This window comes from Salvia splendens, chromosome 19 (assembly GCF_004379255.2).
Source record: "Salvia splendens isolate huo1 chromosome 19, SspV2, whole genome shotgun sequence".
Classification (NCBI taxonomy): domain Eukaryota; kingdom Viridiplantae; phylum Streptophyta; class Magnoliopsida; order Lamiales; family Lamiaceae; genus Salvia; species Salvia splendens.
In genome coordinates, this window is record NC_056050.1 from 24,842,926 (window position 1) to 24,856,974 (window position 14,049).

The 14,049-nt window shown below is 36.4% G+C and overlaps 3 protein-coding genes across 3 annotated transcripts; all 3 read left to right on the forward strand.

Annotated features, from left to right (window-relative positions):
• Positions 1-1,138: 1,138 nt before the first annotated feature.
• Positions 1,139-2,119, forward strand: LOC121779222 (rust resistance kinase Lr10-like). The gene has a single exon (XM_042176542.1). The coding sequence runs from the start codon at positions 1,139-1,141 to the stop codon at positions 2,117-2,119; it is 981 nt and encodes a 326-aa protein (XP_042032476.1).
• A 2,253-nt stretch (positions 2,120-4,372) lies between these two features.
• Positions 4,373-7,832, forward strand: LOC121779950 (LEAF RUST 10 DISEASE-RESISTANCE LOCUS RECEPTOR-LIKE PROTEIN KINASE-like 2.8). The gene is made up of 7 exons (XM_042177435.1): positions 4,373-4,618; positions 4,879-5,704; positions 5,801-5,833; positions 5,981-6,010; positions 6,110-6,205; positions 6,343-6,372; positions 6,477-7,832. The coding sequence occupies exons 2-7, from the start codon at positions 4,906-4,908 to the stop codon at positions 7,676-7,678; spliced, it is 2,190 nt and encodes a 729-aa protein (XP_042033369.1). The 5' UTR covers positions 4,373-4,618; positions 4,879-4,905; the 3' UTR covers positions 7,679-7,832.
• Positions 7,833-9,963: 2,131 nt separating this feature from the next.
• On the forward strand, positions 9,964-13,949 carry LOC121779359 (rust resistance kinase Lr10-like). Its single transcript, XM_042176688.1, has 5 exons — positions 9,964-10,612; positions 10,725-10,754; positions 11,054-11,131; positions 11,528-11,584; positions 12,785-13,949. Exons 1-5 carry the CDS (start codon positions 10,408-10,410, stop codon positions 13,933-13,935), a joined length of 1,521 nt encoding a protein of 506 aa, XP_042032622.1. The 5' UTR covers positions 9,964-10,407; the 3' UTR covers positions 13,936-13,949.
• The last annotated feature ends 100 nt before the right edge of the window (positions 13,950-14,049 follow it).

Below are 14,049 nucleotides of genomic sequence, written 5' to 3' on the forward strand. Positions count from 1 at the left end.
CTAAAGTGGCCCTATCTCTCCATCCTCTTCTTCTCTCGCCTGCTACCATCTCGTTTTGCTTCCCTCCTAAATCGCCGCCGCCGCTCCACCGACGGAGGAAGTATCTAATTGCTACATAGTTGGATCTATAAGAACTAATTAAAATAAGTATTTGTAATATTATAAACAATAACAAACAAATATTTGTACAACAGATAAGAATCTGCATTTTGTGGACTGGTGAAAATGAAAAGTGTCAAATTCTGTCTAGAATCTGCATTATATTTTGGGTTTGTAAACACGGCTCTTTTTTTTGGGTTTTCTCCCTCTCTGTCTAGAATCTCAACAAATGTTATAATAGTAAGTACCAAATGGATCTTTAACACTATAGGTTTTAATGACTTAGCATAACTTATGATGTATGGCCAAAGACTAAATAGATAGTAATTATTTATAATAGATAAAATAAAATCAACTCAATTAGAATTATGTATACTAAATTTAACTGCATAATTAACTGTAGAATTATGTATACTAAATTTTGTATTATCCGATAATCACATTTTAGTTGACTATTTATTTCTTCCGTTTAATTTCAGACCGTAGCATAACTTGATATATATGGTCTTAGGACGAGCTTGGGCTGGTTTTCAGGTGGTCATGGGCTCAAGCTGGGCTTAGGTTTGAAAATTGGCCCTGATTGGATCTCATTTCAAGCTAGGAGCCCAGCCTAGGCCCGCTTTGTTTTGCTAAACTCTATTCCAACTATAAAACACAGTAGGTCACTTCTTTAACGTGATTCAATGAGATAACAGTCCTTACATCATTTGCTTTCTAGAGTCATGCTATCATTTTTAAACTCTTGTGCCAGATCACAGACTTATCTACTACCTGGTACGCTCTCATTTTATTTTTGTTACTAAATAATAATAATTGTACTACACATAGCAAAGATTTGAGTTTCTTTTACGTCTAGTCAGCCCTCATCTTTAGCATCATCATATTTGCATCAAGGCTCATCACCTTTGCTTTGGCAGCGTGGCTTTTGATTTACAAATTCCGAACAAGGCGTCTCTCCTTACATGAAGATATAGAATCATTTCTACAAAATGACAACAGACTCGCCCCAATTAGGTACTTCTATTTGGACATCAAAAAAATGACTAAAGGTTTTCGAGATAAACTAGGTCATGGAGGCTACGGTTCTGCTTACAAAGGAAAGCTCCGAAGTGGCCATGATGTTGCAGTCAAACTCTTGGGGAGATCGGGTGGAAAAGGGCAAGACTTCATGAATGAAATCGCAACAATTGGAAGGATACATCATGTTAATATTGTCAAACTAGTTGGATACTGTGCACATGGATCCAAACATGCCCTTGTCTTTGATTTCATGACTAATGGTTCCCTTGAAAAGTACATTTTCAATCGAGATAACATGAAACCCTTGAATTGGAAGACAAAGTTTGAGATTGCTGTTGGAGTTGCTCGAGGGATTGAGTATTTGCATCGAGGCTGCGACATCCAGATTCTCCATTTCGACATCAAGCCGCATAATATACTCTTGGATGATAAATTCATCCCAAAAATATCTGATTTTGGGCTTGCAAAGTTTTGCTCTACAGGTAAAAATACAGTGAGCTTGAATACAGCTAGAGGAACTATAGGGTATGTTGCTCCTGAATTGATAAATAGAAGTATGGGGGCAGTCTCTTACAAAGCTGATGTGTGTAGTTTTGGGATGATGTTAATTGATAGGGTGGGGTTGAAGAGAGACTTGAGAAGAAAGAACGACCATTCCAGCCAGTATTTTCCATATTGGATATATGATTGTTTCGAGCAAGGAAAGGATATTGAAATTGAAGAAGCAAATGAAATGGAGTTTGCCGATGAGAATGAGGGCAGAAAAATTATTATTAAGAATATGACGATAGTTGCATTGTGGTGTATACTGATGTCACTAGACGGTCGTCCATCAATGAATAAAGTTCTGGAGATGTTGGAAGGAGATATTGAACATTTGCATATTCCTTCTCAATCAACCCAGATCGGAGTGAGTTTTGATCAAATCGAAATTGCATGTTCATCTGATTTGGTTTCCTTGTTGCATCATGTCGATGCTTCGATCGAGGCCGAAGTGTGAAATAATAATCGTGGTTTTATAATTAGGTATTCATACTTTCACATTTATTTTAGTTTGGTACCATATTTTTGTTTTCACTAGATCTTTGTACTTTTATATTAGCAGTACTTCCTCCGTCCACCAATAAACGACTAATTTTTGCTATTTTTGTTCGTTCACCGATACATGTGTCATTCTTTTTTACTATTTTTAGTAATGGAATTCACATTCTACTAGTTTTATCTCATTCATATTTTATTATAAAATTAATACTCCCTCCGTCACATAAAAATCTGTGCACTTTCCATTTTCATCCGTCCCACAAAAATATGTGCATTCCATTTTTGGAAAGTTATATTAATTTAATAATGTAGGTCTCACTATCCAGTAATACTACTTTAATTACCATTCTTCTCATCTCTCTTATTTACCATACCATTCTTTTTCTTTCTCTTACTTTACCAATTTTGTCTTAATTCTCGTGCCTTATTGTCCATATTTTTTATGGGACGGAGGGAGTATATAAAAGGGTTATTGACCTATAAATACACGAATTTTCAATATTTTCTGATTTTTCCCCCGAACTTTATTTTTTGAATGTAAATACACGAAACTTTCTGATTTCTCTCCTAAATGAAAAATCAAAACTTATGTGGCAAAGTAAAGGTTATATGGCGGTCAAAGCTACATCGTTTTGATTTTAGTAATTTAAAATAAATTAAAAAAAATTCCACCTCACTTCTCAGAGCATCCTCATCCGTGTTCTTGCCAACGAGCACGGATGTGGGCCCGGACCCACTTTTACTCTCTGCTCTTAGGCAAGAGCACAACACCCACATCCGTGCTCTTCTGCAAGGACAAGCTCAAGGGTCCCACCATTCTATTATTCAATTTAAATAAAAACTTTTCCACAATATTAAAATGCATTAAAATTACCCAGAATAATATTACAAATTATAAAAAAATAAAAATTACATAATTAAAATCCTAAAAATTAAAAATTACATAATTAAAATCCTAAAAATTAAAAATAACATAATTAAAATCCTAAAAATTAAAAAAACTCACTACTCGTGGTCGAATTTTGCCCAAATGTGTTTGATTAGGTCTTCTTGTAGCTCAATGTGGGTTCGAGTATCGCGCATTGTGTTTCTTGTTTCGAGAGGGTTTGAGTGAGAGGTGAAGATGTAGATGAGTTGCATGAAAAAGGATGAATGAGAGATGAATGGGAGATGATTTGATGTGAAAAATGGATGATGAATGTGTGTATTTATAGATGATTTTGGGAATAAAAAATTTAAAAAAAATTCAGAAAAACGGTAATAAAACGGCCATATTTTTGGGAGTCTGAAAATATTTTTAAAATTTTTGGTATTATTTTTTAATTTTTTTAAATGAATTTCCAACGGAATTGCCGTTGGCCAATCAGGAAACGACATGTCGGCTGCTCGCTGGCACGGACGTGCTCGATGCATCGAGCAGCACCGTGCCAGCGGCGAACAGCGAAGCGCCGCGTCAGCGGCACGAACGGACGGACGAACGGCACCGCTGCGAATGCTCTCAATCCCTTTCCCTTTCCCTTTCCCTTTCTCTTTCTCTTTCTCTTTCTCTCTACCATTTTTATCTTCTTCGGCTACTACACCTCCAGCAGCAATTTGTCCCTTCCTCCACCACTCAAACACCATCTGCAATTTTGTTCTACTCAAACAAAATAATGGCATGCTTTGGTGTTGTTCTTTCTTAAGAAACCCTCAAATTACACACATAAAAAAAATTCAAATAAAAACATAAATACTATACACTCAGATTCACCTAATAATTTATTATGATTATTAAATCAATTCTATGGCAGAGGAAAGAAGATGGATGTTAGAGTTTGGAAAGAAGACCGAAGATAGAAAGAAAGAGAAAAGCGGAGAGAAAGGTGTGGTGGAATTTCATTTTTTTAATTTTTTATTTGATAAAATCAAAATGACGTCGTTTTGATTGCCATAGGCTTCAATTTACCACATAAGTTTTTTATTTTTAATTATGATATTCTGAAACTAACAATGATAAAAAATTATCATGTCCGGTTCCGCGGGGGGATGGATCTATAAGAATTCACCTATCCCAATAACAAAAAAACCTGATTTGAATGATCCTGTATTAAGAGCTAAATTGGCTAATTGATTCAATGACAATGACAATGACAATGACAATGACAATTGAAACTACCGAGGAATTAAAATATAAAAATCAATTGGACAATAATCTTATCCTAGAAGAAAATATCAGTTGGTGGGAGTTGAGCTATTTCGATTGCTCAGCCTCAATAAAGCGGAAAAAACCGTGCATTTAATGGCGGTAGGTGAGTGATTGCGATTGAGATGTCCTCCAACTTCAATGGACAAAAAAAGGCCGTGCCTTTTACGCTCTTGCTATCGCAGAGAATTTGCAGCAATGGCAAGTTCCAGTCACATAGTTTAACTGTAGCCTGAGCTGAATTGGGAGCTGGGATTTGCTTAGATGCGCAATTAGGTTTGTAATTTGCAGCTTACTTTTCAAATCTCGCTCGTTCTTCCGCTTATTGTTCATATTCTTGTAGTTGAAAACACATCAAACCTCAATTTTAATATGAGTATCACTTATTTATGTGAGTTGCTTCATAATTTTGTTACTTTTATCATGACCTAGTGGAAATAATTCAGGTTTGAATGCCTCTTTGTGGAAGCAGAGTGTGAATTTAAATGCCCTAGTTTTTGCTTGGAATGTGAATTGTTCTTCTTGATTTTTACCAGGCTAATCGATTCCCACCACCAAGAATCATGATCTTCGAAAACCGCCTCCTCGCATATTGGTCTTTCTTGATTATCATGCTCCATTTGCTTCAAGCCTCTCATGCCAGCCTATCTTGCACCCCTTCTCATTGCGGCATTATTCCCAATATCAGCCATCCTTTCCGGTTGAAGGGTGATCCGATGAACTGTGGCGATTCCAAATACGAATTAGCCTGCGAAAACAATGTCACCGTCATGTATTTGAGTTCTCACAAGTATTTGGTCAAATCAATCAACTACGGGAACTCCACCATAAGGCTGGTTGATGCTTCCATCACTGACGAAGCTTGCTCGTTCCCTAAGCATTCTACTTATTCCTATAACTTCAGAGACGAATATCCTTTTAGCACGAGTTCTGATTGGATTTTCAAGGATAAAAATGATCCTGGTGTAGCTTGGCCTATTAATATCGTGAGCTGCCCGTATCGGTTGGAGGATTCTTCAAACTTTACAGACGTCACTGGCTGTTTCAGTGGGGAAAATTCCGTTGGTGTTTCAAATTCGTCTCGTGCTAGATATACTTATGTGAAGGTTGGGGGCATGACGGCCTCGGATGTAAGAGATAAATGTAGTGTAGACCTCATTGTGATGACATCTTTGAAATTTAAGGATTTCAAGAATGTAACTCTCTCGAGAATACATGATGCTCTGCTGTACGGATTTGAACTGTCTTGGTTCCAGTTTCGCTGTATAGAATGCAAAGGAGGATGGGAGTGTACTACTATTGACAAAAAACTGGATGGCTGTTCGGACGACACCTTTCAGCTTAAGATTGATTTGAATTCAGGTAAGAGTCTGCGAGAAGCAATATAGCTTCCATATCAGTAATTTTACTTCAGCATACACTGGTTTATGCTAATGCTTTTGTATTCTGTATATGCAGAGGAAACCAAATTTCTCTTTTTGGGAATTTTTTGTAAGAATTCTGTGATACTGTATCTTTTCAACTTTTTTCTATCTGTTTTATGAAGCAAGTAGAAATACAAAAGTGATCAGAAAATTCTTGATTTCAATATATTCTGCTGTGACTCTTGATTTCCATGTATGTCTTCTAAATCTGCAGGGTTCGTTGTGATTCTTCTGCTCGTCTTAGGTACACTCTTTTGTTCTAATTCCTCTACCCATTATGTGTGTATGCTCAATGTACAAAGGTAAAAAGTGCAAGAGATACGTAAATTCGTCTTTTTGGCAGGGTGTAGGCTAGAAGTTTTGATCATTGCCGGATTCAGCATTGTATGGGGACTTTTAATACTAAGTAACTCAGCTTGGTTCTTCAATTCAGTCAATGGTAAGATATTTTACACTATCCCCATTTTCTGCGTAAAAAACATGTGAAAAAGTAATAAGTTGGTAAACACAAGACAATATGGTCTTTACTATGAATTGCAACATGTCCCTTATATTTGTCTATTTTTTTTCTTGCAGGGACTTTCATGAAACTTCTGCTCATCGTTGGTGAGCTATTCATATGCTTCTTTTATCTGTTTGTCGAAGAGATAACAGCTGTTAACGTACGAATTTATTTTAGGTAAACGTTAACATGATTTTCTTCCTCCCAGTGATTAGCTATGCAGCAAAGATCATCATTGCATATCCTTGTGTGATGGGGATTCTAGTCTACAAGTTTCGAAGAAGGCATCTCTCTTCGTATGATGACATAGAGGGCTTCCTGCAAAGCGACAATCAGCTCGTGCCAATTAGGTACTCCTATTCGGACTTGAAGAGGATGACAAGAGGCTTCCGAGAAAAACTAGGTGAAGGTGGTTTCGGTGCTGTTTACAAAGGGAAGCTTCGAAGTGGCCATGACGTGGCAGTGAAACTGCTTGGGAAGGCAGGACCGGATAGCAAAGACTTCTTCAATGAAATTTCTACCGTTGGAAGGATCCATCATGTCAATATCGTCAAGCTAGTCGGATATTGTGCAGAAAGATCGAAGCATGCCCTTATATTTGATTTCATGCCTAATGGTTCCCTTGAAAAGTACCTCTTTGGCCGTGAAAAGATGAATTCTTTGAACTGGGATAGGAAATTTGAGATTGCAGTTGGAGTGGCTCGAGGGATTGAGTATCTGCATCGAGGCTGTGATATCCAAATCTTGCATTTTGATATTAAGCCGCACAATATACTTCTGGATGAGAATTTCATTCCAAAAATCTCTGATTTCGGGCTAGCAAAATTTTACTCCACGGAAAAGAATACCGTGACTCTGACTGCTGCTAGAGGAACCATAGGCTACGTTGCTCCTGAATTGATCAGTAGAAGTATCGGTGCCGTCTCTTACAAAGCTGATGTATATAGTTTCGGAATGCTGCTAATGGAAATGGTAGGCTTAAAGAGAGACTTGCCAGGAAATGCTAATGATTCTAGCCAGTGTTTCCCATATTGGATATACGACTGCTATAACCAAGGGAAGGATGTTGAATTCGGAAATGTTGACGAAATCAGCAACGAAGACAATGAGAGAGTCAGGAAAACTATTAGGAAGATGACGATAGTTGCATTGTGGTGCACACAGATGAGTCCAAACGCTCGGCCTTCAATGAATAAAGTGATGGAAATGTTGGAAGGAGACGTTGAACACCTACAGATTCCTGATCGTCCCTCGGAATCAATCCAGGTCACAGTAAATGATGATCAAAGCTATGGTACTACTACTGCTACTACTAGCTCGGTTGATCAAGTGTCCTTGCTCCGTCACACTTATCCTTCGTCGAGCCTTGGCACTTATGCTCTAGATTCGGATCCGAAACTGAAAACCTGAAAATATAGTAATGTAAATGTGTCATGTGGTGAAATTCACAATTTTCTTGAATTATTTGTGATCTGATCAGTTCCCCTAGTATTGTAACTCCTTTAAGGAGCTTTGTATTCTCTGTTTAGTATTTCAAAACATATTGAATTTTGTTTTGGAAAAAGTAATATATGTATGAATGGCGTCGCCCGGACTCAAATTGAAACAATATATGTTGAAAAAGTAATATATGTATGAATGGCGCTTAATATATGTTTTGAAACAATACAGATTTTAATGCGCAGTTGATGAAATAAAATGGATAAATTGGTAAGGCAAGAGATAAATTGGTAAGGCAAGAGAGGGGTAAAAAAAAAGTAACAAAAATAGTATTAATGAATGGTGTGATCTATATCTTTAACTAAAACAGAAAATTTTATGATATTAAGCGCCGAAATAGAATATAGTAGCATCTATTTTTAAGAGCATCCACTATAACACGCTCGCGGCTATAGCCGCGTTTGGGGCGGAAGCGGGGCGGAAGCGGGGCGCCTTATAGTGGCGGAGTTGTCCGCCCCGGAGGTGGACGCGGCGAGGGGGGAGGGAGGCGGCGGACGCGGGATAGCCGCGTGCGGGGCGAGGACGCGGCGATGGAGCTATAGCCGCGCCTATAGGTGCGGCGCCTATAGTGTAACGAGGAAGAAGCCGCGGCTATTCGGCGCGAATTTTTTATTTTTTTTACATTTCAATTCACCTATAAATACACCCCACTCCATTCATTATTTTCACACCATTCAAACACAACATCTATACAAATTTCTCTCACTACAATTTGGGGTCGGAAATGAACAATTTGTGGAGAGACAACTGGAATGCTCTGATTCAACAGGTGCAACAGGATGTAGCGGCACGTTTGGCGGAGGTGCTCTTATTTTTAATTCGTATAGTCGGCCTTTCTTAATCCACTAATTAGAGCCCGATAAATTTGTTAATAATTACTTGATATATTATAAAATGAAAGTTGATTATAAAATTTTGGGGCTATTGGAGTTGTCCACTATAGTGGCGGAAATAGAATTTTGGGGCTATGGATAAAAAATTGGGGCTATGGACAAAAAACTGGGCGGGGCTATTGGGCGTGTCCACCTTATAGTGGACACCCTAAAGGGATTGAGGTATTATGTTCTAATAAAAATATTAAAATATTGCATTAAAGGAAAGTTTTAACGTGAGTGATGTCTAGAGTCTAGTCAAGACTCTAGACAATAGCCTTTATTTGAGTCTATTGTGTTCGTCATTTTGTTATATTGAGAATGGGGAAACGCGTGAAATGTGTTTGCCATGTGTTGAAATTTACCATTTTGATCAAGAGGAATCGCTATATATAATATTGCGAAATAAGAGTAGACTTCTGAGTCAAATCAATGAAAATAGACTCCCATTCATTTCCATTACTACATTATTATTAATTTATAATTAAATTAATTAAAGTTTGTAAAACATATGTCCCCATTTATAAAATATTACCTCTGTTTTACAATAGGAGTTACATTTTATCATTTCAGTTCGTCCCATAGTAAGAGTCACATTCTTTACTATAAAGAGTAAGTAGCCCCTAATTCTACTAACTTATTTCACTCACATTTTATTATGAATTAATGAAGTATATATAATTGAGATCCATAGTTTACTAATTGTTCTTTATATTTCATAAAACTTGATGTTACTTTTATTATGAGACGAAGGTAGTATATAGTAATTAACAGGTGCTAGAGTGCCATTAAATATGGAAACAATTATATATAGAGTGAGGTGCTATTGGATCTACCGCTGCTAGAAAAAGGATAATAATCCTACTAGATTCATCATCCTCCCAAACTTATAAAATCATTGTTTTTTTGTTTATATAGTAACATCGTTGAATGCTTTAGTATTTTATACTCCATATAAATTATCATGTAAACACTCTTCTCATTACAACTAAACATAAAAAAAATTATTATATAAAAAATTCAAAAACAATTTTCTGTGTCCACTCCTGACTGCAAATATAATGTTATGGACGATAACGGATCCGCTTGTCATCACATCTCTCACTAGCATTCATCACCTACCACAATAAAGTTACGTATCCAACCTAACTTATCTCGGTATGTCTAATAGTACTAATCTCCCTTCTAAGCTGCCTCTTTCATTGGCAAATTTGCTTAGCATCCTAATTAATATTGACTAGTAGGAGTATCTTATTATGTCTCCACAGCCCTATATATATGAAATGTGTGAATGTCTGGTCCAGCAATAATGATGATCACAACTCAACAATTCTTCTTCCTTGTTCTGATTCTTTTACTCCATTTCTCACATGCTTATATCTTCCACTGCCCACCTTCTTCGTGTGGCGATATTCGCCACATTAAACACCCTTTCCGCCTCAAGGGCGATCCATGGCACTGTGGCTATCCCGAGCTTTAATTAGGATGCGAAAACAACGTGACATCCATGTATCTCAATTCCCACCAATACTATGTCAAAGCAATCAGCTACACCCCCTCCACCATAAGGCTGGTTGATGCTTCCCTCAACAACCAACATAACTGCTCCTTCCCCACCTCTTCTGCATATCACTATAACTTCACCTCTGACTTACATAGCCATTATCGTTATCTAACCGATACAAATTCTAGCTATCCAGTTCATTTGATGAGCTGCCCATATCCATTGCATAAGATGTTACTACTCATTGTGCCTCTAATTCGTCAATGTATGCTTATATCAAGGTCGGAAGCATGCGCGCCTCTGAGGTACCACGTTTGTGCAGACTAGATCTCATAGTGATGACATCTTGGCCGGAATTTAAGGATTTGAATTCCTCATCATCATTGTCACTCTCTGAAATCCACCAATCTCTCTTGTATGGATTCGAACTTGAAATCTGCCTCTGGTACAAAACCCCCTCAAAGTGGAGTAAGAATCAGAGATGCATTATTATGTCATTATATATAGTACTAATATTTAATCTTTATATATTGACCCTACCTAATTCATTTTATTTGCTGATGCTTTTGATCCTCTCAAGTTGCTCTCTCGATGCTTGAGGTCGTTGTAGGTAAACAATTCATATATTGATACATAGTACTACTATAATTTTGTTAAATAGTAGTATTATCATAATTCCTAACTTTTAGTCCGTTCTATAAGAACATGCACTTTCTAATTTTGAAAACTTTTTTTCTAACTATTGAGGTGGAACTCATTTCCCACTGTCAATACTTTTCTTTCTATCTTTCTCTTATTTTACAAATTGTGTATTAAAACTCGTACTCAACCAATAAAAGTGCATGGTCTTGTGGGACGGATGGAGTATCAACTATCATTACATAATTTGAGACTCAAACATAATTGCAGGTGTTTTATGTGCAGGGGCATGGCTTCCTACAATGTTATTTGTATCAATGCTCTTATATCATATTGCCTTTGGACAATGTAAGAATCCCTATAATTTTATGTTAGAGTACATCAAATTCATGAATCCAAATTGAACATATTCTTTTTGTCCATGAAAAATAGTTTTATTTTATCATTTTAGATTGTCTATGAAAATTAGTCTCAGTTTAAAAATGAAAATTTTTTCTCATACTATATTATCCATTTTTTTCATTCTCTCCTCTTACTTTTTTCTCATAGTTTTTATACTTTATCTAATTTTTCTCCTTATTTTATCAATTCCTCATTAAACTCATGTTGTCCAACAATAGGACTATTTTTTATGGACTCACTTGAGTACAATTTGTTCGTCTAAAATTCATAAATCTCATGCATATAATTATCAACGAATCTCATCCTTATCTTCTTTGCTAATCATGAACTTGGTGCTTCCAGCTGCAGTCTACATGTATGTTGGAATGGACGTTGGAATGGACGCTGGAATAGCCACAGGTGCACTCTTATTTAATTTTGTAGTTACTTTTTTATTTTAAGTTGTGATTTATAGATTAGTTTATCTTGTTTACTAAAAAAATATAAAAAAAGCCATGTAATTTGTTTTTCTATTTAATGATAATTTAGTAAATTAATATGGAAAAAATGAACCTTTCTATATGTCAAATTTGTTAGAGAATTAGAAAATGTGCAAACATTATGTAATCAAGTGCAACCATACTCCATTAAGTATACATGATGCATTTTGAGAGTTGTCTTAAGAATAAAACAGTTAGGAATTTCTTAAAGCGGACAATATCATATTAAGGTGGAGTTCGGGTGTGCTTCCGCGAACCCTCACAAAATTCTCTAAAATAATGATACATTTTATCCATTTTTACACATATTTATTAATTCATCTATCCCTTAAAATTTGTCAGATATTTTTATTTTCGTTCATCCCCAAAAATTAGTTACCTTTGACTTTCACCATATTTTGTAATGGACCCCACATTCTACTAATTGCTTCACACTCACATTTTATTGCTCCCTTTGTCCCAACTAAGTTGAGACAAATCTTTTGGGTACGGAGATTAAAAAATTGTGTTGAAAAGTAGGAGAGATAAATAAAGTAGGAAAGAGAAAGTAAAGTAGATGATGGAATAAAGTAAGAGTGATGGGATGTTTTGTTTTTTGTTAAAAAAAGAAATGACTCAACTTAGTTGGGACATCCCAAAGAGGAATACGACTCAACTTAGTTGGGACGGAGGGAGTATAAAACTAATACTCCCTCCATCCGAGAATAAGAGTCCCGTTTTTCCATTTTAGTATGTCCACGAATAGAAGTCCCGATTCACTTTTACTATCCATGGTATGTAGGCACCACATTCCAATAACTCATTTCAGTCATATTTCATTTAAAACCAATATATATAAGTGTGACTCATATTCCCCTAACTTTTCTTAACAATTCTATAAATCTGTGTCGGAAAGAAATGGAACTCCTATTCGCGAACGAAGGGGTATATAAACATAGGACTCATATTCCATCAACCTTTTAACCCACTTTTCTATTATATTTCTTGAAACTCACGTCAAGGCAAATTGTAACAAATTATGGACGAAGGGAGTACTTAAATCGAATAATTTTGCATGCATGGATCTAGTGCAAAATAAAACATTTGAGCAACCATGTTTTTTCTTTTATTTCAATGTCAGGCCACTTCTTTGCAACAAGATTCGCCATTATCCCTTTGGCTCTGGGGTTTTTGATCTACAAATTCCGGAGAAGGCATTTGTCCATATATGAGGCAATAGAATCCTTCCTACAAAGCAATAACGAACTGGCACCAATTAGATACTCCTATTCCGACATTAAAAGGATGACCAAAGGATTTCAAGATAAATTAGGCCAAGGAGGCTATGGTCATGTTTACAGAGGAAAACTCCGAAGTGGAAATGATGCAGCAGTAAAAATGCTAAGAAAATTAGGAGGAAATGAGCAAGACTTTATGAATGAAATTGCAACTATTGGGAGGATTCACCATGTCAATGTGGTGAAACTTGTTGGATATTGTGCACACAGCTCCAAACGTGCCCTTGTGTTTGATTTAATGTCAAATGGTTCCTTGGACAAGTACTTATTCAATCAAGAGAAAATGGATTCCTTACATTGGGATAAGAAGTTTAATATTGCAGTGGGAGTGGCTCGAGGGATTGAATATTTGCACCGAGGTTGTGACATCCAAATTCTGCATTTTGACATCAAACCTCACAATGTACTTCTCGATAATAACTTCATCCCAAAAGTATCAGATTTTGGGCTTGCAAAATATTTCTCCAAAGAAAAGAATAGTGTGACCTTGAGCGCAGCCAGAGGCACCATAGGCTATGTTGCTCCGGAATTGATCAACAGATGTATTGGTGCAGTCTCATACAAAGCTGATGTGTATAGTTTTGGAATGATGCTAATGGACATAGTTGGCTTAAAGAGAGATTTGGTTGGAAACAATGATAGTTCTAGCAAGTATTTTCCGTATTGGATATATGATCACATCAACCAAGGCAAGGACTATACTGAAATTGGAGGTGCTGATGAAAATGACGGTGCGAGGGAAGTTTGTCGGAAGATGACAATAGTTGCATTGTGGTGCATACAAATGAATCCAGATGATCGTCCATCGATGAATAAAGTGTTGGAAATGTTGGAAGGAGATGTTGAGTGTCTGCGGATTCCTGAATATCCATCTCAATCAACGCAGATAGTAGCAAATGCAGATCAAACCGGAACTACATGTTCGTCTGATTATGTGTCATTTCCACATCATCATGATGATTTTCCCAGTGTGGAGATCACTGTGCATGAGTGATCAAGTTTGCACGTTTGCCAAGACTTGGAATCTTTTATCTTGCCATTTTTATTATCTGACTTTCTCTTCTCATAATATATTTAACAATTAAGTGATAATAAATTATGAAAAAAT